This window comes from Doryrhamphus excisus, linkage group LG17, assembly GCF_037039965.1.
Source record: "Doryrhamphus excisus strain RoL-2023G ecotype Guam linkage group LG17, RoL_Dexc_Guam_v1.1, whole genome shotgun sequence".
Lineage (NCBI taxonomy): Eukaryota > Metazoa > Chordata > Actinopteri > Syngnathiformes > Syngnathidae > Doryrhamphus > Doryrhamphus excisus.
Window position 1 is genome coordinate 15,191,955 of NC_136373.1, and position 26,650 is coordinate 15,218,604.

Sequence of the window (26,650 nt, forward strand, 5' to 3'; positions counted from 1 at the left end):
GAAAAATCAATAAAACATGTCAAATTATTTAGGGGGGCTTAAGAACATTTTAGGCGGGCGGAAGTCCCCCTAAAATATGCCTAATGACACCACTGACAAGAACTGAAAAAATAATCTCATCGCTAGTATCTATCTAATATCAATATTTGGATCAATCCACCCACCTCTTATGCATCAGCACAAACTACATTAATCAAGTGAAAAAAAAACAGCAATCTGTTCCATGTTGACAATAATAAGCCATATAAAGAATAAAGATTTTATATAATGTACGTTTTGATTTACACAAAGAACCGGTGTTGGTCTTTTTTTTAGCCGAACAATGAGAACCGACTCTATTAAAAGAATCGGAATGCAGTTCAGTTCAGTACAGTTGTTGTTCATAAACTCCGCGATACCGGAAGTCGTGGTTGTCCACTTGGCACGCCCACATTACCTGCTGCTTACCACTCCCTCGCTGCAGGACACACACACACACACACACACACACACACACACACACACACGTATTCCCGGAAGTGGAAGGCTTTAGGTTACCTTATCAATGAGTTCAAGCTAACCATCTTATCAAGGAGTTCAAGCTAACCGCAAAGTCTTTCATTGACGAGGCGCCACGAAACCACCATGCTCAAAAGTTCAGTGATTTCACACCGGAGCTGAATTGTTGGACGGCATGCATTTATCAAGAGTTACAGCCTTTTTATTCTTTTTTTATTTTTCCCTTGCGGTTTCAGGTGAGTTCGTCTTCAATTATTAACCGTTAGAAAAAAAGTAGTGTGAATTGTAGGCGAGGCGGTCACTGACGAGCTGTTGTTTTTACGTCATTATTTTGACGTTTACGGCTGGCAGGGCAACCACATATAACCTGTGTACTTACGGAGTTAATTTTTTTTTCTCGCATGCTAAAATACGACGACGTAATACATACATTTGAATTCATACATAAAGTTAAATAAATTGTCGTGTGTGTTTCATTATGAGAGTCTGTTCTGTGTGGAAAACATCTGTGTGTTAATAAAATCAACACGTTGACGGTACCCATCCGTCCATCTTTAGTGCCGCCTATGCTGTAGGGCAGGGGTGAGCAAACTACGGCCCGGGGGCCACATGCGGCCCACCAAGATGTGGCCTGCTGTTTAAAGTGCTCCTGAAAAAAGGGAAATGAGAACATATAGCTGATATTATGACACTTTTACTAATAAAATTTGACTAATAATTCAAGACAGACTGTTAGAATTATAAGTGCAAAATTTTGTGTGTGTGTGTTAAATATATGTTGTGGTCGCCCGCACAACGGCCCACAAGTCAAAAAGTTTGCCCACCCCTGCTCTAGGGGGTCGTGGTGGTACAACTGTGTCTACCATTAGTGGCTATTAAAGTCATAAAGTACAATACATATGAATGGAGGATGCTTAATGGTTGTATTTTGTGATGTAAAAAAAAAAAGTAGCCATCTCACCATGGCGACCATTATTGTTTCTGTGTAATGTGTCAACCATCCGGCACAATTTGATCGTCGTGAAGGTAACTGTTTGGTGTAATCACTTCAATGTGGCTTGTAGAATTGCTCCTCATGCACATTTGCGGATTCGAGACTCGAGAGAAAGAAGCGACTAGCTCTCTGAAAACAACCCCCATAACAACAGAGAAGTTGGGAATTTGCAAGCGACTCGGCAAACACAAGCAATGGGCGAGTCTGGCAACGCTGGCACAGCTCTTTTGTTTATAAGTGACTTAACAGGCCAACCGAAAAACCACGCAGAAAGGACCATAAGCGCCATCTAGTGTTTTGGGAGGCACATAGCATATAGCCAATAATCCCAGCGTTCTGATAAATTAAGTTTAGTTCTGATCGTCAGAATAAAGAGAATTTAAGATGGGCAGAAAACTTAAGGCCCAAAGATTCTCCAATGGGAGGCTCACTGTGCCACAATTTGAAAACCCTCATATAGCTGATCTTTAACTTAACTTTCTAATTTAGATTTGTTTAATGCAGTGGAATCTGGAAATATGTGCAGCCTTTTATCTTCATTTTCTTTATTTCCAGGATTACAGAGGCTGAAACTAACCCCTGAACGAGGCACCACCCTCAACATCAGCAACCAGGTCAAAGGATCAGCATGCAAAGTATGCTCAGGGGAAAGGCGCCGGTGTGACACATCTTTGGTATTAAAAGATAACACCCCAGTCGAGGTGGAATTTGATTGCCGCCAACCAGAAGATGTGTTCAGAGTGGAGATCATAAGAAACATAGGTAACATTTTAACCTCAAGAATTGTAGAAATGTCTTCTTCCAGAGAACTTATCTAATTATGTCTCCCCAGAATGCACCACAAAGTCATGCGGCGGTGACATCATTCAAGCCGACACAGGCTTGCATCCATTGCTGGATTTCCACCGCACCTTCACTTGGAACTTGAAAGCCTCAGTACCGAAAGCAGTCCAAGTGGACTTCACTAAAGTGGGTCTGAGGCAAATGAGTCCATCTGCGAACTGTCCAGACAGACACGCTTACGCACTGAAGGCCTTCCAGGCAACGGGGACCGTGGTCATCGGCAAATACTGCAGAGCAGGCCCTATAAGCGGTGCTCAGATACTGAATAAAGGTAGCTTTTCTTTGGATGCTCCACCAGGACTGAAGGTGCAAAGTGACCAATTTGGTGTGTCCGTTGGGGAGGAAATCAAATGTAAGTTGGCATCGATGTCTTCTATATTCTGTCTTTGCTGTGTCTAAATTTGGTCTTTTCTCTTGTAGCCTTTGCCAAAATCACGGTATCTTTGCCACAGCAAAGCTCTTCCTTAGAGTTGCTGTCTCCAAACTTCCCAGAGAGCTTCCCCGATGACGACGTAATGGAGTGGTACTTTCACATGGACGCAAAACACAAGGCGACCGTCGAGTTCCAGGACCTCACACAGCCTCGTTGTCTTAAGAAGAAAACTGCGGCAGAGTACCACAGCCAAAGCAGAGCTGCGGTGGTGCTGGGTCTGACGGACACCCAGCCCGTCCAGAATCGGGGGGATTTCTCTTTGACTCTGAGGAACTGCGAGATGGACAGAAGACGAGCTGATTCTCCTGGACTCGCCGTGAAAATCAAGGTGTCAGCTTCAAGGGCGAGTTCACCAGGTATTGTTCAAGCCGGCCACAAGAATGCATTCAGAATGCAGTCGAAATTTTTAGATTGCTCTTTGAAGATCCAAGAATAAACCGCATTCTGGCTGATTCAGCTTCTAGTGTGACTAAGGACAGGGGTCGCCAACATGTCAATCCTGATCCACTAGTCTATCTTTGGGAATTTGACTGTGAATTGCGAGAATATTCGAAAAAAAGTTTGAAGTTCATGTTCACAAAAACAGTCCCATGAGAAATGACGTTGACATATGAAAATATTTTTCTCTTACTGGGAATCACCAAATATAACAACTTGCACGGTGGATGAGTGGTGAGCATGCAGGCCACACAGCTCGGAAACCTGAGTTCTATTCCACTCTCTGCCTTCTCTGCCAATTAACATGCTAGGTTAATCAGCGACTTCAAATTGTCCATAGGTATGAATGTGAGTGTGAATGGTTGTTTGTCTATATGTGCCCTGTGATTGGCTGGCCACCAGTCCAGGGTGTACCCCGCCTCTACCTAGGTCTTCTACCTAAGCGGTAGAAAATGAATGAATGAATGCCAGAACTTGTGTCGTAAACAGAGCAGCAGAGAGCTTACAGCTACGGCAAATAATGAAGTCTGCCCACTGTGACATCACAAAGGGTCAGTTTTACCACGCCTTTTGAAACAGAGCATTTTGAGCCATTCCAAACTTCTTTCAGGGCTCATTCCAAATGCGCAACCTCAGTATCTGAAACTTTGGCATAGTTTAACACGAAAATACAAAATTCTAAATACATTTATAGGTCAGAAAAGTGGAAAAAACATAATAGGTCCCCTTTAAGTAAGTCAGTGTGTAAAGTGTCTTTCTGTGTAAATATTCCATGTTACTACATTGCGGCTTAATAACAAATGCAGTCTATGTATGTACAATTTATTTTTGTCTTTAAATTTGAGGGTTTATATAATGTGGAATGTACGGTACATATACAATAAGTTACACTTTTGTGTCTCACAGCAACTGTGTTGGATTCAAGGACTGCTGAAGTGCAAAATCTCATTGCTTGACGATAAAACACTAATGGCTTTGCTTTGTGTCTTGAACTCCACTATAGAATAGAAATGTGTGTTTTCCACATTGCTGTTTGTTGCACTGCTTTTTCATGTTTAATTTGAAAATGTGGATTGCTGAAACCTTTTTTTAATATTTTAAATATTTTTTAAAATTGACTTCAGCTGCATTGGCTGAACCAACTGAAACCCCAGTGAAGCATTAAGACATAAACTAGTCTGTTAACTGTTTTTTTTTTTAAACCAAAAATCCACACATTTGTGGGGAAGTGAGTATGGGGACTCACTCTACTCGAAAGAACACGTTTCATTATTAACCTTTGTATTTTTTTTAACTGTTAAAGTGACCCCATGCAGTGCTTATTGGAGTTATGTTTTTCATGAGGGATTGGGCTGTTATTGTTATTGTAACACTTGTCGAAACAACGAGTCATATGGTCAAAATAAACTTGGATATTGTAGTTTTGGAAGTTTGATCAAGATTCTACATGCATGTTGCAGCAAGTAATATTGCAAAATGTATTGCTTAACATCGAGACGTGCAGGAAGGCGTCCTTCTAAAATGCCACAGAAGAATCCCACTACACGTTATTTTATGTTCTTCCTTTTCACAAAAAGGTGAGGTGATTATAGGAAGATGTGGAGATTGGGATTTACAGTAACAATGCCCTCAGGCTTTCAAGGTCGGGGAGCTCTGTTGTTGCCTCATCGCTTAGTCATGAATGACATCCGCACACCTGGGAATGACGTGAGGAATTCTGTTTCTGCTTTTTTGTGTTTAGAACGAAGCAATAACATAATGTTATGTGTTTTCCGCAGTGTTGTGTGGTGTGGACCTGAGGAAAATCAAGGTCCTTTCTCTTCACTTGGAGAGGTTGAGGAAAGCCTCTGAATGTGAGATGAAGATGAACTCCGTAACCATGGAGAAGATCACAGTCCCATCCGGAAGCGTTACTCAGCTGTCTTTCCAGGACTGCCTTCCCGATGACGTCTTAGTCACCGCCAGTGGAGTCATAGGTAAATCCACATTTGAGTCATAAGGTTTTGACTGTTCGGAAACGTTCACTCACGTCACAGATAGTGTTGTTTTAGATACTGTAGATTTTGCGATATGTATTGATATTTTGTTTCGATACTGTCGCTATAGAGCATTTCCAGCAAGTTACCCAGACGCCTTCTTTCGGTTCACGCAGTCCGAGAAATCTTAAAATCTGATGTGTGGGAGCACTTTGGTTTTAAAAAGTATGGCAAACCACCTGGACAAGGTACCGCTAAAACAGACCACGTTTGTCACTTGAATTATTGGCTATTTTGGAGGAGTCATGGTACTATGGTGGCTGCACTGGCTACCTCATATGTAACTAAGACTGTCACCTCCAAACTTGCAGGAGTATGTGGGGGTAATAACAATTATAGTCAAATACTAATACCTAAAAGTGAGTAAGTAATAAAAATATAACTTAAAAAAACATTTAAAGGAGGTATCTTTCAAAGCAGCACACAGTGCCACTTTCCCTATTTCTTTTTTTTTTGTTTTGTTGCACTTAAATATTTCAGATCATCAAACAAATGTAAATATGACAACACAAGTGAACACAAAATGCAGGTTTTTAAATGAAACATTTGATTACGAGGGGAAAAAAAGTGTTTTGGGACTCCAGCAAACCACAGTGAGAGCCATCATCCACATAGGGCGAGTGGTGAACCATACAAGGAGTGACCGGCCAACCAAAATTATCTCAAGACCCAAAATGAAACATACTGAATTCAGCCTCAAGACACTTTTCACTTTCACTTTCCCTTTCTTACTGTAGGTAACTCCAATTAAGATCATAATTCGCCTCAGTCCTTCCTATAAAAGCTTTCATTCAAGGTCTCCCTCCTATTTTGCACAGGTTGTACTCACATTAAAGACTGCCTGAAGCTTCCAGTTCCTCTTTCGGTGCCTTCGCTGCCAAGCTGCCTCCCGGTCCCTCTCAGTGCTGTGACCTGGGCCCTCCGCCCTCCCCTGCACGGTACCGTCGAGCTGACCTCTTCAATCGGAGCCCTCCAGCAGCACCTGCCGAGGAAGCCGTGCAACGACAGCATCATCACAGTGTCGGAGGACGATGGCACTACTGTGGGCCACTTCTGCCCTCAGGGGGCCATTCAGAAGGTCCAAATCCACACCAACGTATCTGTCACCGTGACCAGAAGGGGCGGCCAAGCTCTGAGACCTGCTCTGAAGCCTTTGTTGACGGCCTGTATGAAAGAGGAGATAGCGGGTAACAAAATTATCATTGATTATCATGCTTTCAATATAATGACTGTCACTACTGTCACCTAGTGGTTTTATACTGTAGGTGAGCATTGCTGTATTTTCTGGCCATTTTCATGCTAGTTTAGGTAAAATGGCAGCGCTACCAGTTTGGGTCCAGTCTAAAAATTGCCCGACTTCAACTAGTAATGGCATTTGATATCCTATGCTAAAATAAATATGCACAACTATACCGAAGAAATAACCGATATATGAAATAATCAGCTCAGTCGAATGCCCATCCCTAGTCATAAGCTATGCTTTTAGCTACATTCATTCATTCATTCATTTTCTACCGCTTATCCTCACTAGGGTCGCGGGGGGTGCTGGAGCCTATCCCAGCTGTCTTCGGGCGAGAGGCGGGGTACACCTTGGACTGGTGGCCAGCCAATCACAGGGCACATATAGAAGTTTGGGATTGCTGAAAATGCTCGGCTTCAAAAGGCGTGGTAAAACTGACCCTTTGTGATGTCACAGCGGGGTGGACGTCCTTATTTGGCCGTAGCTGTAAGCTCTCTGCTGCTGTGTTTACGACACAAGTTCAGGCATTCATTCATTCATTTTCTACCGCTTAGGTAGAAGACCTAGGTAGAGGCGGGGTACACCCTGGACTGGTGGCCAGCCAATCACAGGGCACATATAGACAAACAACCATTCACACTCACATTCATACCTATGGACAATTTGGAGTCGCCAATTAACCTAGCATGTTTTTTACCCAGAGAAAACCCACGCATGCACGGGGAGAACATGCAAACTCCACAGAGACGGCCGTGGGTGGAATTGAACCCTGGTCTCCTAGCTGTGAGGTCTGCGCGCTAACCACTTAACCGCCGTGCTGCCCTGCTTTTAGCTACATGTGATATTTATTTTTTTTGCTAATACTGTACTGAGCAGATGGACTCTTCCCTATCTTTCAGTAGGTTCCATACACTGTTCTATGGTTAGCATCACTATTTGTTTATGTCATCACTTCAGGGAAACACCAAAGTGTATGAACCTAGTATATTTAACAGTCTTTTCCCTCCAACACAGAAAGATACATATTCACTGTATCCCCCAAAAGAGACAAGTCCGTCCTTTTGGCGACACCTGGTTGGCCGGAGGGGATGGAGTCCTACGCCACCGTCTCCTGGATCGTATCACTTCCCGCCAAGATGGAGGCGCACCTGATGTTTGTCAACCTCAGTCAGCCCAAGTGCGCCAACCGCCACACCAACATCCGGGTGCAGAGGATCGGTAGTCTGGAGGAGGACTACAGCCGCAGGGAGGACGAGGAGCTCGAGGAGACCAGCGTCGCCGAGAACTTCTACCTCAACATGTCCAACTGTATGCCTGAGACAGGACACTTCAAGGTCATCACGGAGATTACCCTGCAGAAGAGCACAAGTACATGACCTGTCCGCACTTTATTGACATTTACGAAACTGCTTGTGTCTTCATTTGTTTCCTCTCTTTCAGACAAGATGTTGGTTACCATTGTGAGTGTGGTCGCTGCTCTGGTGCTGCTGTTTCTTCTCGTGTTGGTGGTGGTCTGTTTTGTAATTAAGTAAGTATACAATGGTCAACATTAGTTGTCCACCATGTTTTGAAACTTTTCAGGTTTATTGTCATGCAAATGTGCCCACAAATTTAACTTTAATAATGATTTGGAGTGCATGAGAAAGTGGAATGAAAGAAAATAGAGCTCCATGTGGCCAAAGGGTTAATTTCATAACTGCACAACACAGCAGAACCAATGTTGCAATAGCAGTACTTTTTCATACTTCAAATACATCTACGGCCATCTTGTGGAGTTTAGATACAAACCACAGCTGTTTTTTTTTCACCCAGTGTTAATGTCTGTGAGTGTATTCTGTATATTGCCTATAATAATTGAAGCAATAGTTTGTCAGATAATTACTAAATTATGGCTTCTCCACCGGACACACATTTTCCCCATCGTCATTGTCGCTTTTGTTGGGTGAAAATCACCAAAAATTAGAGTAAAATGTAAGCCCAGAAGTGTGAATACAGTAGTTTAACATGCGTGGCTCTTTTCAACACGTTCATTAATATATTGGGTGTCAAATTGGTACATTTAGAATAGTTCCCGAACTTGTAACTGCATTTTATAACATCCAAGTTGTACAAAATAGTCATTGAAGTACTTCAATAATATAAAATTCAATAATTAAAAAAGTGATAAATTCACCAATACAAAACAATTTGTCATAATTACAGCAAAACCAACAGCAATACTGCCACTTTTATGTTATTTGTCGACTTTTTCAAATCAAATGAGGAACAATCCGTCCAAAAAGGCTTCTTCCGTTCTTCTGTTTTAGATATGGAGTTTTGTCATTTATACATTGCATTTCAAACCCACTAACACCCCTCACACAAAAGATGGTTCATCCCAAGGACAAAATCCAGAGACGTAAACTCAGCAATGTTATTTATGCAGTACATTGTAGTGAGAAGAGCAGATGACACTTACATTGGAGAGACCAAACGGTTGTGTTTGGTCAGCCAGCCGTGGCGTATTGTGAGCACCCCCAGGGGACACGCCCACCACGGACATAAATGGAGAAATTACACCTAAAATTGTAGAACGGAAGAAGCCTTTTTGGATGAAATGTGAAATTTAGTTACAGATATGGAACTAATTGCCTCTTGTGCCATCCACCAAACAGGAAAAAGAAAAAGAAGCTTGAACACGAGGTGTCCATCTACAATGCCAATGGCACTGACTTCCTCGCGGGACACAACAGCTTCCCGAAATCACGTGAGGACAACGAGTCCCACGTCTACGCCTCCATTGAGGACACGCTGGTTTACACCCACCTACTCAGAAAGGGGGAAGAGATGGGCGTCTACACAGAGTCGGATACCTACCAGCCCTTCCCGGGGCAAACATATCCCCAGAGGCCATTGGCGTCTAAAGACGGCAACAACATGGAGGTGGCAGTGTACCAGGAGTATCCTCTGTCAAACCAAGAAGCTCCCCCGCTTCCCAACAGGCCCCCGAGTCACAACCAAGCCCTTGTAGACAATGTGATTTACCAGTCCCAGCCCTCAATGGAGGAGCATTCCGCTAAAATGGGGCCACGGCTGGAACCGGAGGGGGGCGACTGATTGGACGCGGCTTTCCTGATTCCTTCAGGAGATCTTTGTTCCTGGGTGTGTGAGCGCCTGCGGTTGACCCTCACAAGATGTCTTATTTTTGCCCTGCTGACACACAAAATACACGTTTAGACCTGCCTGTGGTCACATGGATGATGGAGCTTCTTCTACCACTTTTGACCAATGAAAAAACAGTGACTATTTTTCAATTGGGACATTTGTATTTTTGTACAGATGGAGAGTATTTTATGCATTTTTTTTGCCAATAAAGTGATGAAAAGAGATCATTTAGTACAGTGTTGGACGTCCATCTGACTCACAGTTAATATAGCTAGAAACTGTATTTACTGGAGAGGATTACAGCGTAAAACTGTGTGGGATTTCCACATTGTAGCTGTAAGTTTGATCATTTTTGTTTCTTTTCTGCTAATATGCTAACCTAGCCGTGATGTGATGTTAAACTACGACTCTAATGTTAGCACAGTAGTTAATACAGCTATGCTAATGTTGCTATTTTGTGATATATGGCAGCGGACCCCAACCTTTTTTTAACCTAAAACGTCACTACTGACATCAAATTAAAAGCGCAAATTGAATGCAGACCCCAAAAATCCATCACGTTTGTTTTTCAGTGACATGATTATTATACTGTTGTGGTAAAAAGCAGTATGCTAGCATGAATTACTAGCATGAATAACTTACAACTAACTTAACAACAAATACGCACATTAGCACTCAATAATGTCATCAAAACTTACCTTTATGAATTCCCACATAGTATCAGCATTTGAGACCAAATATCATGTGAAAAAAAGTCTGAAAAAGCCGAAAGAAACAAACAAAAAATGACACATTTACGGCACGCACACTGGTGCGTTCAACGACTATGGGACGAGATGCCGCTTGCAAAAAATAACATATACGTACATGCAAAAAACATGGAATTTGTAACTTTAACAACTTTTTTATTATTTTTTTTTAATGTTTCCAAAATTGATATGCATTTACATAAAATTGTAGTTATTTATAAGTGTGTGTTTTTCATCATTCTCCGGTGGTTGGGGACACCTGAATATGGCATCCATTACGTTCTATTAAGTGTAGTGTTGCAGCCTTTATGTAAAAAGTGGAATTATATAATTTGATAATATGGAAGGCTACACATCACATCTTGATTAGTTTGATTTTTTTTAATTTAAATGCAAAATCATTAAAAACTGTCATTAAGCAATGGAGAAAGAGTATACTGATGTGATGTACTAAGTGTCCTCTGGGTGAATAAACACTTATGAGGTCATTAGCTTTGGAGGTTAGAAACATGTGGCCGGGTTGGAATCGGCACTGAAAAATCTGATCCAGGACTCGCTTTGTTGATGTGGGATTTGCACTTTGCGCAATACCCTTTCTGATTGTTGAATTCCTTGTAATCTTGGATCTGAGTACTAGCCTTTACCTGTAGAAAAGATTACTGTGAAAAGAGTACTGAAGAACTGCAGTGCGTAACGTGTACCTTCAAGACAAGGTGTTATTCTCTCACACAATGTTGAACTCACAAACCGAAGCCTTTTCATCTCGACAGTTCTCATCAAACCACTTCCCGTTGGACCTGGTGGACAGCATGCCGCAGTTCTGGCTGCGTCCCCCGTCCGGCTGCATGGTGATCTCCGTCTCCCAGTTCTTGAAGCGTAGATTGGACCCGGACATGTCCAGCCACTGGCCCTCGGTCACCATGTCGTTGATGCCCAGCCAGATGGGCTCCTCCGGGCTGATGCTCTGACGCACGTAGACGTACAGATGGTCGTTTTCGTCCCCTGTCAGCGGGGTGCTCAGGCTGCCCCCCTTGGCGATGCAGTCGTCACTGGCCGCATGGAATGTCTTCTTGACCGGGTCGGCGAGGAAACACTTGCCGAGGACCTTGGTTCCTCGCAGACACACTGACATATAGATAGATATACACTCATCATCAAATTTTAAGAACAGTTGAAAAATTGCAGGCTGCACGGTGAACAAGTGGTTAGCCCGCATGCCTCACAACTAGGAGACCCGAGTTCAATTCCACCCTCAGCCATCTCTGTATGGAGTTTGCATGTTCTCCCCGTGCATGCGTGGGTTTTCTCCGGGTACTCCAGCTTTCCAAAAACATGCTAGGTGACGCCAAATTGTCCATAGGTATGAGTGTGTTACCATAAATATGTTTCCTACGGGACCGCAAAGGTAAGCGAACAGGAAGTTACATTAATGCTTCAGAGATGAGTTTCAGGTTTGTGCGGGTAACGACCGCAAAGTGATTCATGTTCAATTCCAACCTCGGCCATCTCTGTGTGGAGTTTGTCTGTCTGCGATTAATTGAGTTAACTATGCGGAAAATTAATCACAATTAATTATTTTAATCTATTGAATAATTTCTATGTTTAATAGTTGTTTGTTTTTTTTTACATACGGCTGCACGGCGTTTCATGTGGTTAGCGCACAGGCCTCACAGGTAGGAGACCCGAGTTCAATTCCACCCTCAGCCATCTTTGTATGAAGTTTGCATGTTCTCCCTGTGCATGCAAGGGTTTTCTCCGGGTACTCCGGTTTCCTCCCACAATCCAAAAACATGCTAGGTTAATTAGCGACTCCAAATTGTCCATAGGTATGAATGTGAGTGTGAATGGTTGTTTGTCTATATGTGCCCTGTGATTGGCTGGCAAGCCGTCCAGGGTGTACACAGTCTCTCGCTCGAAAACAGCTGGGATAGGCTCCAGCACCCCCACACACCCTCATGAGGATAAGCAGTAGAAAATGAATGAATGAATAATTTCCAGATGACGCACAATGTGGTATGCATTGGATTCCTGAGCCTCCCATATATACGCAGCTTAGGAAGTTTCCGTGCATGTATGACGCATGCATGATGTTATATGCTTTGGATCACAATCCACGGAACAAACTTACTTGACTGCAGAGATTGTTGCTCTTTTAACAAGTTGAGGTCATCAACAATGTCTTGAATTTGTTGCTTCAGTTCCTCAATGGCAGCACTGATGGAGTCTGTCATGGTTAAAAAAAACATCCATGAAATCCATGCCAAACATATCCATGTCGAATATTAATATGAATCTTACCTTTCTTTGGATTTTTTCTCTTTTCTGCTGTCTGCTGGCCAGTGTACTGTGTCAGCATGAGAATGCACAACACCACACGGATACGTCGCACATGTTCCATGGTGGTCTTCAGGACAAAGTCCACAGTCAAATTCACCTTATGGATGTCGTTTAGACAGCAGCTCAATGTCTTCTCTCAGAGAGCACAAATGTCTTGCAGATGTCTGACAGACGTTGGTGTTGTTCGGGAAAGCGTGAGGGGAGGTGACCGAAAAGGGGAGTCTAACTTCTTCTTGGTCTTCAGCCTGATGTCTTGGGAGCAGTATGACTCCAGCTGAATCACTGCTTTTTTTCAAGTCTACGTTGTAACGTATATATATATGGTATACAGGGTCAAAGGTCAAATCAATATATGCATCTTCTCAGTTTCAATGCATTAGTCCTCCATTGGGGACCTTTCCCAAACCCATTAGGGGCTGGTGACACCAAACAGGGACGCAATTCTTTGTCATAGGGGTGGTGGTCATTTCAGGAAATAAAAAAAACAACCACTGGAATCATACAGAATAAATTCACAAATGTTAATTTATATGTATAGATACAGTATATATATTATTTTATGTTTTCATCAACACAGACCTCACAGCTAGGAGACCAGGGTTCAATTCCACCCTCGGACATCTCTGTGTGGAGTTTGCATGCTCTCCCCGTGCATGCATGGGTTTTCTCCGGGTACTCCGGTTTCCTCCCACATTCCAAAAACATGCTAGGTTAATTAGCCACTCCAAATTGTCCATAGGTATGAATGTGAGTGTGAATGGTTGTTTGTCTATATGTGCCCTGTGATTGGCTGCATGGCCACCAGTCCAGGGTGTACCCCTAGGATAGGCTCCAGCACCCCCGCGACCTTAGTGAGGATAAGTGGTAGAAAATTAATGAATGAAAAATTGCAGGCTGCACGGCGATCGAGTGGTTAAGACGCAGGCCTCACAGCTGGGAGACCCGAGTTCAATTCCACCCTCAGTCATCAATATATGGAGTTTGAATGTTCTCCCCGTGCATGCTTGGGTTTTCTCCGGATACTCCGGCTTTCCAAAAACATGGAGGCATGCCGCAAAACCAAATACACCAGGGGGTTTCCAAAGTGCGGATTGGGGGCCATTTTTGCCCTTCAGCTCATATTTTAATGGCCCTTGGCATGCTGTAAAAAATTAAAAAAACAATGGTGAGAAAGAAAGGCACACTATAAAAAGATGAAATGTGATTGTCTTTGTACTGTCCTCAATGTTTCTGCATGCCCCGCCCCTTCCTGTTTTAAAAATACATACTGTATGACACTCAAACACATAAATAACAATCATACATTTCAAACATTTATACAAAATAAATTAGACATCAAATTGTCTCGTCAAAGAACATTCATTGAAAATACTGTACGTCGTTTACAATGTACAAAAAAGGCAGTTTGTATACATCCACAATGACAATTCCTGGTAAACAAGCACAGCAGGCACATTGACATTTGAGTCTCTGGTTGACTAAAAAAGTACTGACAGTGCTTGGGTCAGCAGTACTAATACTATAGTATGCATAGTCGGGCAGTTCATTAGCTCATTAGTGCAAAATGTTTCAGACAATATAAAAAGGATCACAGTGGCCCTCAGCCATTAATGTCTAATATGTGGACTACTGATGATAGATCATAACATTGTGTTTATATTAAGGTTGTGCTATGTTTGATGCCTATGCAAATATGCCATGCTCTCTCCCTAATCTCTTAAAATGTGCTGCTGAAGATATGAAGATGACGTTGACCTCTGAGTAGATTAGCCTGGAAGCCCCGATGTGTTTTGTGCACATTTGATCATTGCTCGGCGAGTAAGCACTTTGGATTAATGCAAAGCCCTTAGCATCACACAAAGCAATGCATCGAAAACACTTGTATTGCTATTCAGTTAAAAATAAAAAAAATCCAAAGGAAAGAATGAAATCACAACACAAATGGACCAAACCTAACAAGGATAAATCTTGAAAAAAACGACAAAAAAGTCAGATAAGTCATCTCTTAGTGGTGGTCCGCATGGTTTCCTCCTACGGTGCTACTTCGGGCAGAGCACTGTAACAACACAGACGTGAAGATCAGATGACCTTAGCGTGCTTTTATCGCTAAAAAAAAATCACAACGTGAAGGGAAACAAAGGGAGAAAAAAAACTCACTTGACATAAATGGAAAAATAGGATTTGTTTGTTCAGTTTTCGTGTTCATTTTAATACCTGGCACAAATGGACAAATATAATATTGACAACAAAAATAGTTGCATTTTTTTGGTACTACAATTTTGTCGAAAAAATTTCTTGATATCATCATTATAAATATCCAAATAAATTAACCTTTAGTTGTACCAGGCATTAAAATGCATCACTACACTGAAGAAACAAGGGTGGTCTGACCAATAATTAAAAATTATTTTGCAATTATTACATTATTAAAAATTATAGTAAAAAATATTTACAATGGACCTCCAAAGCCAAACAAAATCTGTTCTATCACGATAAATTAAAATTAAAACACAATAAAAAAAACACAAAAAAAATTACAAATTATCTTTTTTATTTTGCTATTGTTGTTTTATTGTGTTTTAGATGGGGGAGGGGTCCACAGATGCACATTAAAAAGGGCGCTACATGCGTTCACGTCAAGAGTCGCCAAAAGATTTGTCGCTTTTAGGAAAAATAGCACATAAAGGACTGTGATAAATCGCTAAAATTAATGTGTGCATGTACGTAATTCAATTGCTCATGTTGTATTGACTAGCCAGACTCTTTCCTATGTTTCTATGGTTATCATCACATTATCATGAGATTTCCTTGAGTGACGTCACACATGTTTGTTTTTGTTTGACTTTTGAGGTTGAAATTGCTTTAAAGCAGGGGTGTCCTAACTTTTTCCACCCGGGGACCGCATACTGAAAATAGGTGTGTTTTTTTTAACTTGGTAAAAAGGCTTCTTCTTTTTACATTTTACTGTATTTTTTTGTTTACTTTTATTTCTACTATATGCCGCAGGTCAATAAAAAATAACCCGCAGCCCACGAATAGCCCCTGGGCCGCACTTTGGCCATCCCTGCTTTAAAGATACAGTAAGTGTAAAGTGAGTCATCAGCAAATTCTTTAGTATTTAGGCATAGTGAAAGTGTTAATAAGCTAAAGGGAAACACTGGGCGGGGGGGTCAAAGTGCACCACAAATCATGTGCTGGAGGGGTCCGCCCTGCCACGGTGAGCACCGACAACACTACAACAGTGCACGTCACGTGTGAGTATGCCACAAACCTGCCCCCGACTGTCGCTCACACCACGGCTATGGAGTGTAAGGCAGCAATGAATTAAGAATAGAAACACAAAGCAAGTGGAGTGGAGACAGTGCCACAGAACAAAATAAGATTTGTTTATCACCCTGAAGACCAGTTTTAATTCAATCCATCCTTAAAACAGAGTCAAAGGCCGACTCAACTTTATTTACTTCTGCGTGTGCTGTAAAATGTTGTGTTTTGTTTCCCTAAAATGAACCCATCAGTGCTACACATGCAGGGTGTGTTGCTGTTGTGTTGTGCTATAATATACAAGTTAGAGAGTGACCATTTGGTCAAGGAAAGCTATATTTCCCTTCCCAATTTCTCATGCATTCCACATCATTATTAAAGGTTTAAAGCATCCATTGTTACATATCCATATACAGTAATCCCTCATTTATCAAAGTTAATTGGTTAGAAAACCTGTTCATTTTTAATATTAGAGTCACTAGATGTGAAATAACACCCCTATAGTCACCTTTACACTCATATTACGCTACATAGTAGCCGTAATGATTGTAAATAAGCCATCATTATTAAAGGTTTAAAGCATCCATTGTTACATATACAGTAATCCCTCATTTATCGCAGTTAATTGGTTAGAAAATCTGTTCATTTTTAATATTAGAGTCACTAGACATGAAATAACACCCCTATAGTCACCTTTACACTCATATTACGCTACATAGTAGCCGTAATGATTGTAAATAAGCCATCATTATTAAAGGTTCAAAGCATCCATTGTTACATATACAGTAATCCCTCATTTATCAAAGTTAATTGGTTAGAAAACCTGTTCATTTTTAATATTAGAGTCACTAGACATGAAATAACACCCCTATAGTCACCTTTACACTCATATTACATTACATAGTAGCCATAATGATTGTAAATAAGCGATCATTATTAAAGGTTTAAAGAATCCATTGTTACATATACGGTAATCCCTCATTTATCGAAGTGAATTGGTTAGAAAATCTGTTCATTTTTAATATTAGAGTCACTAGACGTGAAATAACACCCCTATAGTCACCTTTACACTCATATTACAGCTGTACGTCGGGGTTCAGAGCTGAGTTGTAGCTTGGCGTGGGTTACTAGAGTAGTAAGAGTAGTGTAAGATCATTCAAACCTGCAATAAAAGCCTGTTGTTGTGGCAATCACATAAACTACCTTGAAAACTACTATCACAATAATAACAATATTATGAAATTAACAATGAACAATGAAAACGAAAATCGATAAGGTGCTGAGTGGCTTACCTTTGAGAATGTAGTCTGTTAGGAGACCTGGCACCTTGTCGCTGTCATCCCTCATTGCATGCAGAACTGAATGGTAGCCAATGAAAACAGACAATCAGTCACATGGTACAAGGAATCAAATATAATGGTCACAGGAGGAAATAAAATATATACTTTTGATCAGGATCTGGAGGTCCTCGATTGAAGGAGGGTGTCCTTTCTTTTCATACGGGATGATGGTGGTCAAATACTGTTGTGAAGAATCAACGACAAATAAAGAGAGAGATGACTTGGTTGATCAGAATAGGAAAGACACCGCAACACCTACAGTACGCCACTAGGTGCCAGTATTGTTCCACAAACTGTGTTGTGTAGGTCTACCTGTCTTTCACTGCATCCGCTCCCAAATGTTTGGCGAAAGCTGCTTTGAATAATCGAAGAGAGGCCCTCCATACTGAAACGCTGACAAGGTGAAGGACAGCAAAGGAACATCAAGATAAAAAATTAAGAAACTACCTATAAAGTGCATGTTAGATCCAATTTTGCAGGGTCACTCTAGTATTGGTAAGAAACAACACCAATATGACGGAATCGAGCGCTCACCGATCCTGGGTGTCCTTGCGACAATCCGGCTGCCCCTTTGAGCTTCTTCTTCTTCTTCAGAATCTCACGGTGTTCCTTCTGTCGGTTCTGCACGTCGATGAGCGCCGAAATGAAACTGTTCTTCACTTCCTTCTCAAAGACCAGCTCATCCCTGAGAGCCAGATGCTGCACCAGCTCCTCTGAGAAGCTCCTGATGGAGGCCTCCGTCTCCACTAGCCGCTCGTTCAGCTCCGCCACGTTTAGCGTCCTCATACCTGTTGTCATAAGACAACAGCCGTCCATTTTCTCTTTGAGTATTGCTTAATTAATACAGACTTTGCCCAACGTTCCCCATGTAAACATCCACATTAATTGGTTCCGGACCGGACCGTGATAAGTCAATTTCCACCAAGTAGGATTCCTTATTAACAAATTGAATATTTTTATAGTTACAGCATCGAAAACCTGTTTTGCAACATTCTATTTACAGTTTTTAACATTATTAGAGCCCTCTAAACACAAAATAACACCCCTGGAGTCACTGTTACATTTGTATTACCACTACAGTGTGTTACCATAAATGTGTTTCCTATGGGACCGGAAAGGGAAGCGAACAGGAAGTGACATTGATGCTTCAGAGATGAGTTTCAGGTTTGTGTGGGTAATGACTGCAAAATGGTTCATGTTCAATTCCAGCCTCGGCCATCTCTGTGTGGAGTTTGTCTGTCTGCGGTTAATTGAATTAACTATGGAGGGAATTACAATCACAATTAATTATTTTAATCTATTGAATAATTTCTATTTTAATATTTTAAATAGGTTTTTTTTTTTTACATACGGCTGCACGGCTTATGAGTGGTTAGCGCACAGGCCTCACAGCTAGGAGACCGTGTTCGATTCCACTCTCGGCCATCTCTGTGTGGAGTTAGTCTGTCTGCGATTAATTGAGTTAACTATGGGGGAAATTAATCACAATTACTTATTTTAATCTATTGAATAATTTCTATGTTAATTTTTTAATAGGTTTTTTTTTACATACGGCTGCACAGCGTTTGAGTGGTTTGCGCACAGGCCTCACAGGTAGGAGACCTGTGTTCAATTCCACCCTCAGCCATCTCTGTGTGGAGTTTGCATGTTCTCCCCGTGCATCTGTGGGTTTTCTCCGGGTACTCCAGTTTCCTCCCACATTCCAAAAACATGCTAGGTTAATTGGGGACTCCAAATTGTCCATAGGTATGAATGTGAGTGTGAATGGTTGTTTGTCTATATATGCCCTGTGATTGGCTGGCGACCAGTCCAGGGTGATGATTGATTTTTGTTATGTTTGGTGCTCATAAACAGGCTCTAGGCACACATATTCAGACATTAAATAAATACTTATTATCTGTATACCAATTACTAACGCCAATTTAGTGTCCAAGATGCTGTAGTTCCCACTCACTGTCTCGGTAGCTAGGGCTTCTTTTGGTCCGCTGCACATCCACAGACAGCATTAAAAGACCTGACTGTGATGGATTCTGCTCTTCTTCAAATTCCACAGCATCCTGCATCATCTCCTCGATCTCCTCAATCACCTACACATCCAACAAACACACAGACACGCACCAACCCTGCGGATCAGTCGTAAATCCCTCCGTGCTGAGTTAAGTTAATCTGCTGCATCATCCATTTAAAAAGCTCTGCTGAAGTCGGATGTTTACGGGGTTACTGTACCTGCTCGGCTGTGAAAAGGGGCTCATCCCCGATGCAGGACACGATGATGGAGTGCATGTCCAACTGTTCCCTCAGCTCCTCGTCGTCCGACAGCTCCGCCGTGACATCACCCGTCTGTCACAGACAGATTTAATCATAGCTTATGGCTGACGCTAATACATCAGATTTGGATGTGGAGTGGAGTAAAAGTGGGACACTCATAGCAGGGAGGGAGTCTCTAACCGGTTTCGCCTCCATGTTGAATACGGGCATGTGGAGGGCATGTATTCTGGAACGCTTCCAGTCCAGAGGAATCCCATGCCCGAAGCGTTTGGTTAAAGCGGTCCAGATCCTGTGGGTACATGAGGGATACTTCATTAGGTCCAGTTATATGGAAAATTAATGTATGACTTGTTATGGGTCTCCATAATAATAGCAATAAATGTGATATTTACTGGATATGAACTGATTTAAAAGCACTTTCATAGCATGATACCAACAATAACACTCACTCGTCCCCCTGCAGAAGCGTGTCCTCATTTACCACCGTCACTGCATCGATGCATCCCGCATCTCCGAAGCACAAAGACAAAATCTCGTCAAAATTCTCCACTCGGATTTCCTCCATGGATTTGGAATCATCGCTTTTTCCCGGGGGTGTATTGTTATGCCGCAGCCCCTCTTCGTCATCATCATCATCATTACCATCGTTATCATCCTGGAGTGATGATAACGTCGCAGCGGCGGACACGCATCCTTTCAGCGGCTGATCTGAACTCACATTCGGCCATCCGTCGTCTAAGCGAGCGGTGGGCGCCGCCATAGCCCACCCGGAACTGCCTAATCGCCCTGGCTGGATGATTGATGTGTGGCTGGCATCCTCCCTTCCACCCACCCCCTCTTCTTAACCCCAAAGCCAGAGCCCACTAATGGCTGCTCCACCCTGAGCTGTCCCACAACATCACACAGGACACTGACACGTGATTACACGTGAATACTGTACGGCCATTTTGTATTATTGTTTACTCATTTAAATCAATCATATTGAAACTATTTGCATTGCGATACAGAATAAAATAACATTGGAATAAAATAAACACCACGATACATATATCGATAATGTAACAGTATGCTACATGGTATCGAAGCGATACCATAATTTGCTGTATCGCCCACCCCCCTATTGTCCACACATACCTGGTTTGATACATGTACTATTTGACTCTATTTTGTGTATTTCTTGTGTAATAATGCTAAGTTCAGTAGCTAACGTCATTCCATTTTATCGCAGGCTTAAATCATAAATATCAATGTGTGTAACAATTGATCGGTGATGTCATTTACACTTACGTATGTTGAAAAAAAAATGATAGCGCGTGAGTGCGAAGTTTCCACTTCCGGGTTCTTGTGCTGCTATTGGTAACAGACGCCAAACATTAAAAAAAAAGAAGCTTCTGAACCGCTTATACTGCAGTCATGAGTTCGCCTTTGTCGATGCTTAAGAAAAATAGACGTTCTCCACTTGAGAGTGAGAATACAAGGCCGTGAGTAAATGAAAAGACGAATGAACCTGACTAAAAACGTTTAAATATTTATATTCCGTACATGCTAGCGCCAAGAGACTTCCGGGAAACGTGGTCACGTGTTCTGATAGTTTTTATTTAGTAGCTTAGCTTGTTTCTTATCAAAATATGTATATAAATTATATAAAAAATGTTTAATTACATAGTCCACTGGGCACATATACATATACAGGTATCAACCATTAAAAATAAATGTATATTACAACGTAGTAATTTTGAAATGTATGCTTATCTTGTAATTTAACTGAGGTGAATTTTATTCTGACTAAAATAAAAGGTTTATTGTTTGCTTTTGACCTGTAGGGGCCAGAAACAAGTGCAATTCAGGGAGACTGCATCACCAGGTAAGCTGAAGGTGCCACACATGCAATCACACAATTCACCCCAGCTATATTAATTTCAGAATTACCAGTATCAGATAATCCAAGTCTTCCTGGGGGCGGTGATGTTAACTCCACCATTTGTGAAGCACCAAAAAAAGGTAAAGTCGTAATCAAATGGGTTTCAGACACTTCTCAGAATGATGCAGTGCTTTTGTTGGAAATTGTACACTGAAATGTAAACAATGGAGGGTAGCGCTGTGTTCTTTTTAGCTTTTATTGTGTCACATAGTTAGCTCATCTGACACGCTAGTGAGCTAAATGTTAAAAGAACCAAAGGAACTCTTTGTTTGTGTCTCGTAAGAAATTATGGCAGGTCATATTTGTCCAGAAAATGTTAAATACCAAATTGTTCCACTTTACACAAGAACTTGACTATAAGTGTGTATTAATGTGTTCTGTTATACTTTAAAAACAATCAGGTGTTCCGCCAAGCGACCTTATGCTGATGTCTGTCATGATGCAGCGATTGACCCTGCTGGAAAGGAAGGTCAGAAGCCAAAAAGAGGAGATGGGGCACAAGGTGAACGCGTACTTTCCTCTGATGAACCACAGACATGTGCACAAGTTGCATTAACCTTTTCTTTATTCATTGGAAGGAAAACATGATTTCAATTTTGAAGGACCAACTGAAGGCTCAAGAAATGTCAGGTAATCACTGTCGGGACCACCCCTTTTACGGGGGTGAAGGTTCCCCCCAGATTCTTTTCATTTAACCCTTAGATGCATAAGTGGGTCAAAAATGACCCGGTCAGGTTGTTTTCTTGAAATATCTTCGTAATTAAAAATGTTTATCATTTCATATTCCAGGTATTCTTCAAAAAACATGTTTTTGATATCATGCCATTCAATTTTTTAACTTACCTTTTATACATTTGAAGACATTTTTGTTTTTGTGTTACTAACCCAACCTTCCATAAGTGGGTCAAAAATGACCCGGTCAGGTTGTTTTCTTGAAATATCTTCGTAATTAAAATTTTGTATCATTTCATATTCCAGGTATTCCTCAAAAAACATGTTTTTTGATATCATGCCATTCAGATTTTTAACTTAGCTTTTATACATTTTAAGAAATGTTTGTTTTTGTGTTACTACCCCAACCTTCCATAAGTGCGTCAAAAATGACCTGGTCAGGTTGTTTTCTTAAAATATCTTCGTAATTAAAATTTTGTATCATTTCATATTCCAGGTATTCCTCAAAAAACATGTTTTTGATATCATGCCATTCACATTTTTAACTTAGCTTTTATACATTTTAAGAAATTTCTGTTTTTGTGTTACTACCCCAACCTTCCATAAGTGCGTCAAAAATGACCTGGTCAGGTTGTTTTCTTGAAATATCTTCGTAATTAAAAATGTTTATCATTTAATATTCCAGGTATTCCTCTAAAAACATGTTTTTGATATCATGCCATTCACATTTTTAACTTACCTTTTATACATTTTAAGAATTTTTTGTTTTTGTGTTACTACCCCGACCTTCCATAAGTGGGTCAAAAATGACCTGCATGCATTTTCTATGGAATCCAATAGGAAGCTTTGATTCTTATCAACTTTGGCTGTCAGGAATAAATTAACTGTAGACCACACGTGTCACCCCTCAGGAAGATTATTTTACACATCAAGTGCTAATCCAACAAGTATTATCGTCATATAATATTGTGTATGTGTCTTTTATGATATGTTAGTATTATCAACAAATTAGCCTACTTTATAACTAGCTGACACTAGCTGGCTCACATTACTATATGTATTGTTGGGCATAATTTATAAATAGCTAACACTAGCACAGTTTTTGTAAAATATAATATGCAGTATAGGTATTACACCGGTCTGAGATACTGTCAATCTGGAATATATAATATAGCATTGGCATAGTTAAGTATGCTATAGCATTATTCCTAATCAAAATGGCAACAATGGCTTAAAAACACATTGATTCTAATATGGGTCATTTTTGACTCACTTATGGAAGAGTGTAGGGTCCAGTCACTCATGCATCTAAGGGTTAACATGAGTCGAAGGAGTCTCAAGGACAGTTTACAATTGAATTTGAAATTTTGAAATTGAAATGATGTTTGATATAGAGGGCTGCAGCAAACTTGAGAGAAGGTGCCAACAGCTTCAGCACCAAGTGGATGAAATGGAGGTGCGTTGTCGTGATCACATCGTTCCCAATGTTTCATTCAGTGATGTATATTTCTTTCACCACTTGCAGAGCTTCCTGAACGACTATGGTTTGATTTGGGTGGGGGACAGGAAACACAGGGATGCGGCGGTGCAAACAAGCTCAATCACAGGTACCATCATCCTCTGTTATAACTGCAATTTTCCATTCAAATACAAGGTGTACCTTCTCACAGATACTTCGGGGCTTAGACATTTCCACATGGACTTTGACCTTCTGCTACAGAGGATCAAGGAGCTGAACATCCTGGCAGGGGAAGGGGAATCGTTTGTACAATCCACACCCAGTGGGGCACAGTTGGCTCGAAAGGTTCCCGTGCAACTGAGACTCTACAGAAACGGCATTGTGATGTTTGAAGGACCTTTCCGCTCTTACCAGGAGGACAGCACGCAGGTAATCGAGACTGGTCTTAGTGGAGAGACATTCCCAGTTGGGAATATTTGAAATTCTACACATTCATTCATTCATTTTCTACCGCTTTTCCTCACAAGGGTCGCGGGGAGTGCTTTGGGCGAGAGGCGGAGTACACCCTGGACTGGTCGCCAGCCAATCACAGGGCACATATAGACAAACAACCATTCACACTCACATTCATACCTATGGACAATTTGAAGTCGCTGATTAACCTAGCATGTTAATTGGCAGAGAAGGCAGAGAGTGGAATAGAACTCAGGTTTCCGAGCTGTGTGGCCTGCATGCTCACCACTCATCCACTCATCCGGAGAAAACCCACGCATGCACGGGGAGAACATTCAAACTCCATACAGAGATGACTGAGGGTGGAATTGAACTCAGGTCTCCCAGCTGTGAGGCCTGCGTGTTAATCACTCCATCACCGTGCAGCCTGCAATTTTTCATTCATTAATTTTCTACCACTTATCCTCACTAAGGTCGTGGGGGTGCTGGAGCCTATCCCAGGGGTACACCCTGGACTGGTGGCCATGCAGCCAATCACAGGGCACATATAGTAGACAAACAACCATTCACACTCACATTCATACCTATGGACAATTTGGAGTGGCCAATTAACCTAGCATGTTTTTGGAATGTGGGAGGAAACCGGAGTACCCGGAGAAAACCCACGCATGCACGGGGAGAACATGCAAACTCCACACAGAGATGGCCGAGGGTGGAATTGAACCCTGGTCTCCTAGCTGTGAGGTCTGCTAACCACGAGACCGTGCCGTGCCGAGAAATTCTACACATAATACCCTAAAATAATTAAATGTGTATGGTGGCATCACAAGAAATAAGTTCATTTCTAGCAAAAGTATTGATTCAATGACTTAAATACTGATGCATATTGGTCCCCTTTGGTCCCCCTTAAATCTCTGAGTCCTTCCATTGCATTGCAGATGACATGTTGCACTCAAACACACCAACAAATCAAACCCCATAACCCTAACAAACAGCAACACCAAAAATTGCGCTTTAAAAGTCCTTTTGTGTATTTTAGTGTATAAAAGGGATTAGGTGGATTTGTAATTTGTCTTTATTTGTCTTCATTTGACCCCGCCTCACGCCTGAAGACAGCTGGGATAGGGTCCAGCACCCCCCTGAGGAAAAAGCGATAGAAAATGAATGAATGAAAGAATGAATGTCTTAATTTGTCTTTACAGCAATGCATGCAAGATCTCATGGACGGCTATTTTCCATCTGAGCTTCAGGATCGATATCCAGATGGCGTGCCTTTCGAGGTAGTGTATCCGTCCTTCTGCTACGTCTTATACTAACACTGAATTGTTAAAACTCCTGTCTGGACCGTATCTCCTATAAGGTGCATGACAGACGAGAGGAGGAATTTGTCCCCAGACTACCATGGGGTCACTTTCCAGGTGAAGGACATGCCGTACAGGACAGAAGAGATGAATCTTATCCGGGTTAGTTCTGCACTCTTAAGGATGTCACATGGTTTAGAAATATTTTATGATATGTTATTTTGGCTCACAGGTAAGACATTATGCACAAACCACTTCCTGAGAAGACTACCCAAAGTGGTGGTGAAGGCGGGTCGAGTGATTGATGTCAGGGACTCGGTGCGGACAACCCTGGATGTATGATTTTTGACAATTTTAGTCTGATAATTTCTGCTAATATAGAATATAATCTTTCCTCAAGGGGTCACCTGACACCCGCATCAGCAACTCAGTCATCCTGGTAGATACGCCAGCACTGCAAGTAATCAAGGACAGGTACTCCAAAGGTTATGAATTTTACTGTACATAAATTGTCACCTGCTCAATGTCATTGCTCACTTGCAACCCTGAACAAAATTGTACATTGTATGTAATTATCATAAATATTGTCACTTTCCTGAGGCTGCAGACACCGACCTCTGACCGGCCTTCTGGTCATAACATCATCACACTCAAAGTGAAGTCAGAAGATGGCAATAGCACTTACATACTAAAAATGTGCCTTTCCGAGACCGTGGGTCACTTACGACAACACCTGGACAGATTTAGGTGAGCCAGCGACTTCGCAGATTATGCAATATCATCGGACGACATGTTATGATTGTTTCTATTGCGTTACAGGGGACATGACCTGGCTGGCTATGACATTATCAGCGCATACCCTAAGCGTCACTACAATGATGATTGCCAAACGCTTGGGTTGTGCGGACTCACGACAAATGTCACTCTTATTCTGCGAGGAAGGAAAACACAAATGTGAAATAAATGGCTCATTTAACAATGAATAAGTGTGTTCAGTAGGCCTCTTTTACATTCAATTTCGGACTAAACCATGTCTTAAATAAGACTTTTAAATATTATTTTCTACCAAAGATATTTCCAGTATTCCATAGAATAATGTTTTAATTCAATACAACGCAAACCAAAGGATAAAACAAATGAAAGCATATAAATCTGAGTAATATATCGAAGAAAACAAACATGAGGCAGCTACAGTACTAATCCTGTCAAAAACGTTTCCAAACGCGTGTTGCTCCTGAATGTATCCCTGTGACGTACAGCGCG

At 41.5% G+C, this 26,650-nt stretch overlaps 4 protein-coding genes across 9 annotated transcripts; 2 read left to right on the forward strand and 2 right to left on the reverse strand.

The window, feature by feature from the left end:
• Window positions 1–496: 496 nt before the first annotated feature.
• Window positions 497–9,850, forward strand: cdcp1a (CUB domain containing protein 1a). The gene is made up of 9 exons (XM_058084549.2): window positions 497–734; window positions 2,048–2,254; window positions 2,325–2,687; window positions 2,756–3,124; window positions 4,985–5,182; window positions 6,061–6,429; window positions 7,497–7,850; window positions 7,923–8,010; window positions 9,137–9,850. Exons 1-9 carry the CDS (start codon window positions 674–676, stop codon window positions 9,576–9,578), a joined length of 2,451 nt encoding a protein of 816 aa, XP_057940532.2. The 5' UTR covers window positions 497–673; the 3' UTR covers window positions 9,579–9,850.
• clec3ba (C-type lectin domain family 3, member Ba) lies at window positions 7,257–12,798 on the reverse strand. The gene is made up of 4 exons (XM_058084572.2): window positions 12,674–12,798; window positions 12,504–12,599; window positions 10,325–11,500; window positions 7,257–7,834 (listed from the first exon to the last, which is right to left on the reverse strand). The coding sequence occupies exons 1-3, from the start codon at window positions 12,771–12,773 to the stop codon at window positions 11,100–11,102; spliced, it is 597 nt and encodes a 198-aa protein (XP_057940555.2). The 5' UTR covers window positions 12,774–12,798; the 3' UTR covers window positions 7,257–7,834; window positions 10,325–11,099.
• Window positions 12,799–13,440: 642 nt separating this feature from the next.
• On the reverse strand, window positions 13,441–22,473 carry fez2a (fasciculation and elongation protein zeta 2a). 3 transcript variants are annotated; one of them, XM_058084563.2, is made up of 10 exons: window positions 20,031–22,333; window positions 19,762–19,870; window positions 19,540–19,653; window positions 19,268–19,400; window positions 17,848–18,101; window positions 17,626–17,706; window positions 17,419–17,494; window positions 17,266–17,331; window positions 15,984–16,011; window positions 13,871–14,768 (listed from the first exon to the last, which is right to left on the reverse strand). In XM_058084563.2, the coding sequence occupies exons 1-9, from the start codon at window positions 20,339–20,341 to the stop codon at window positions 16,001–16,003; spliced, it is 1,155 nt and encodes a 384-aa protein (XP_057940546.2). In that variant the 5' UTR covers window positions 20,342–22,333; the 3' UTR covers window positions 13,871–14,768; window positions 15,984–16,000. The 3 variants fall into 3 exon arrangements, with proteins under 3 accessions (XP_057940543.2, XP_057940546.2, XP_057940545.2); XM_058084560.2 differs by lacking the exons at window positions 13,871–14,768; window positions 15,984–16,011 and adding an exon at window positions 13,441–13,853 and having other exon boundaries at window positions 20,031–22,473; XM_058084562.2 differs by lacking the exon at window positions 15,984–16,011 and having other exon boundaries at window positions 13,872–14,768; window positions 20,031–22,330.
• ubxn11 (UBX domain protein 11) lies at window positions 20,093–26,399 on the forward strand. Of its 4 annotated transcripts, XM_078798188.1 has the most exons (14): window positions 20,101–21,062; window positions 21,405–21,445; window positions 21,505–21,582; window positions 21,904–22,004; window positions 22,081–22,132; window positions 23,569–23,630; window positions 23,700–23,781; window positions 23,845–24,062; window positions 25,289–25,366; window positions 25,447–25,549; window positions 25,620–25,705; window positions 25,788–25,861; window positions 25,988–26,134; window positions 26,207–26,399. In XM_078798188.1, the coding sequence occupies exons 1-14, from the start codon at window positions 20,995–20,997 to the stop codon at window positions 26,343–26,345; spliced, it is 1,329 nt and encodes a 442-aa protein (XP_078654314.1). In that variant the 5' UTR covers window positions 20,101–20,994; the 3' UTR covers window positions 26,346–26,399. The 4 variants fall into 4 exon arrangements, with proteins under 4 accessions (XP_078654313.1, XP_057940536.2, XP_057940542.2 ...); XM_078798187.1 differs by having other exon boundaries at window positions 20,093–21,062; window positions 22,105–22,132; window positions 23,700–24,062; XM_058084553.2 differs by having other exon boundaries at window positions 20,095–21,062; window positions 23,700–24,062.
• The last annotated feature ends 251 nt before the right edge of the window (window positions 26,400–26,650 follow it).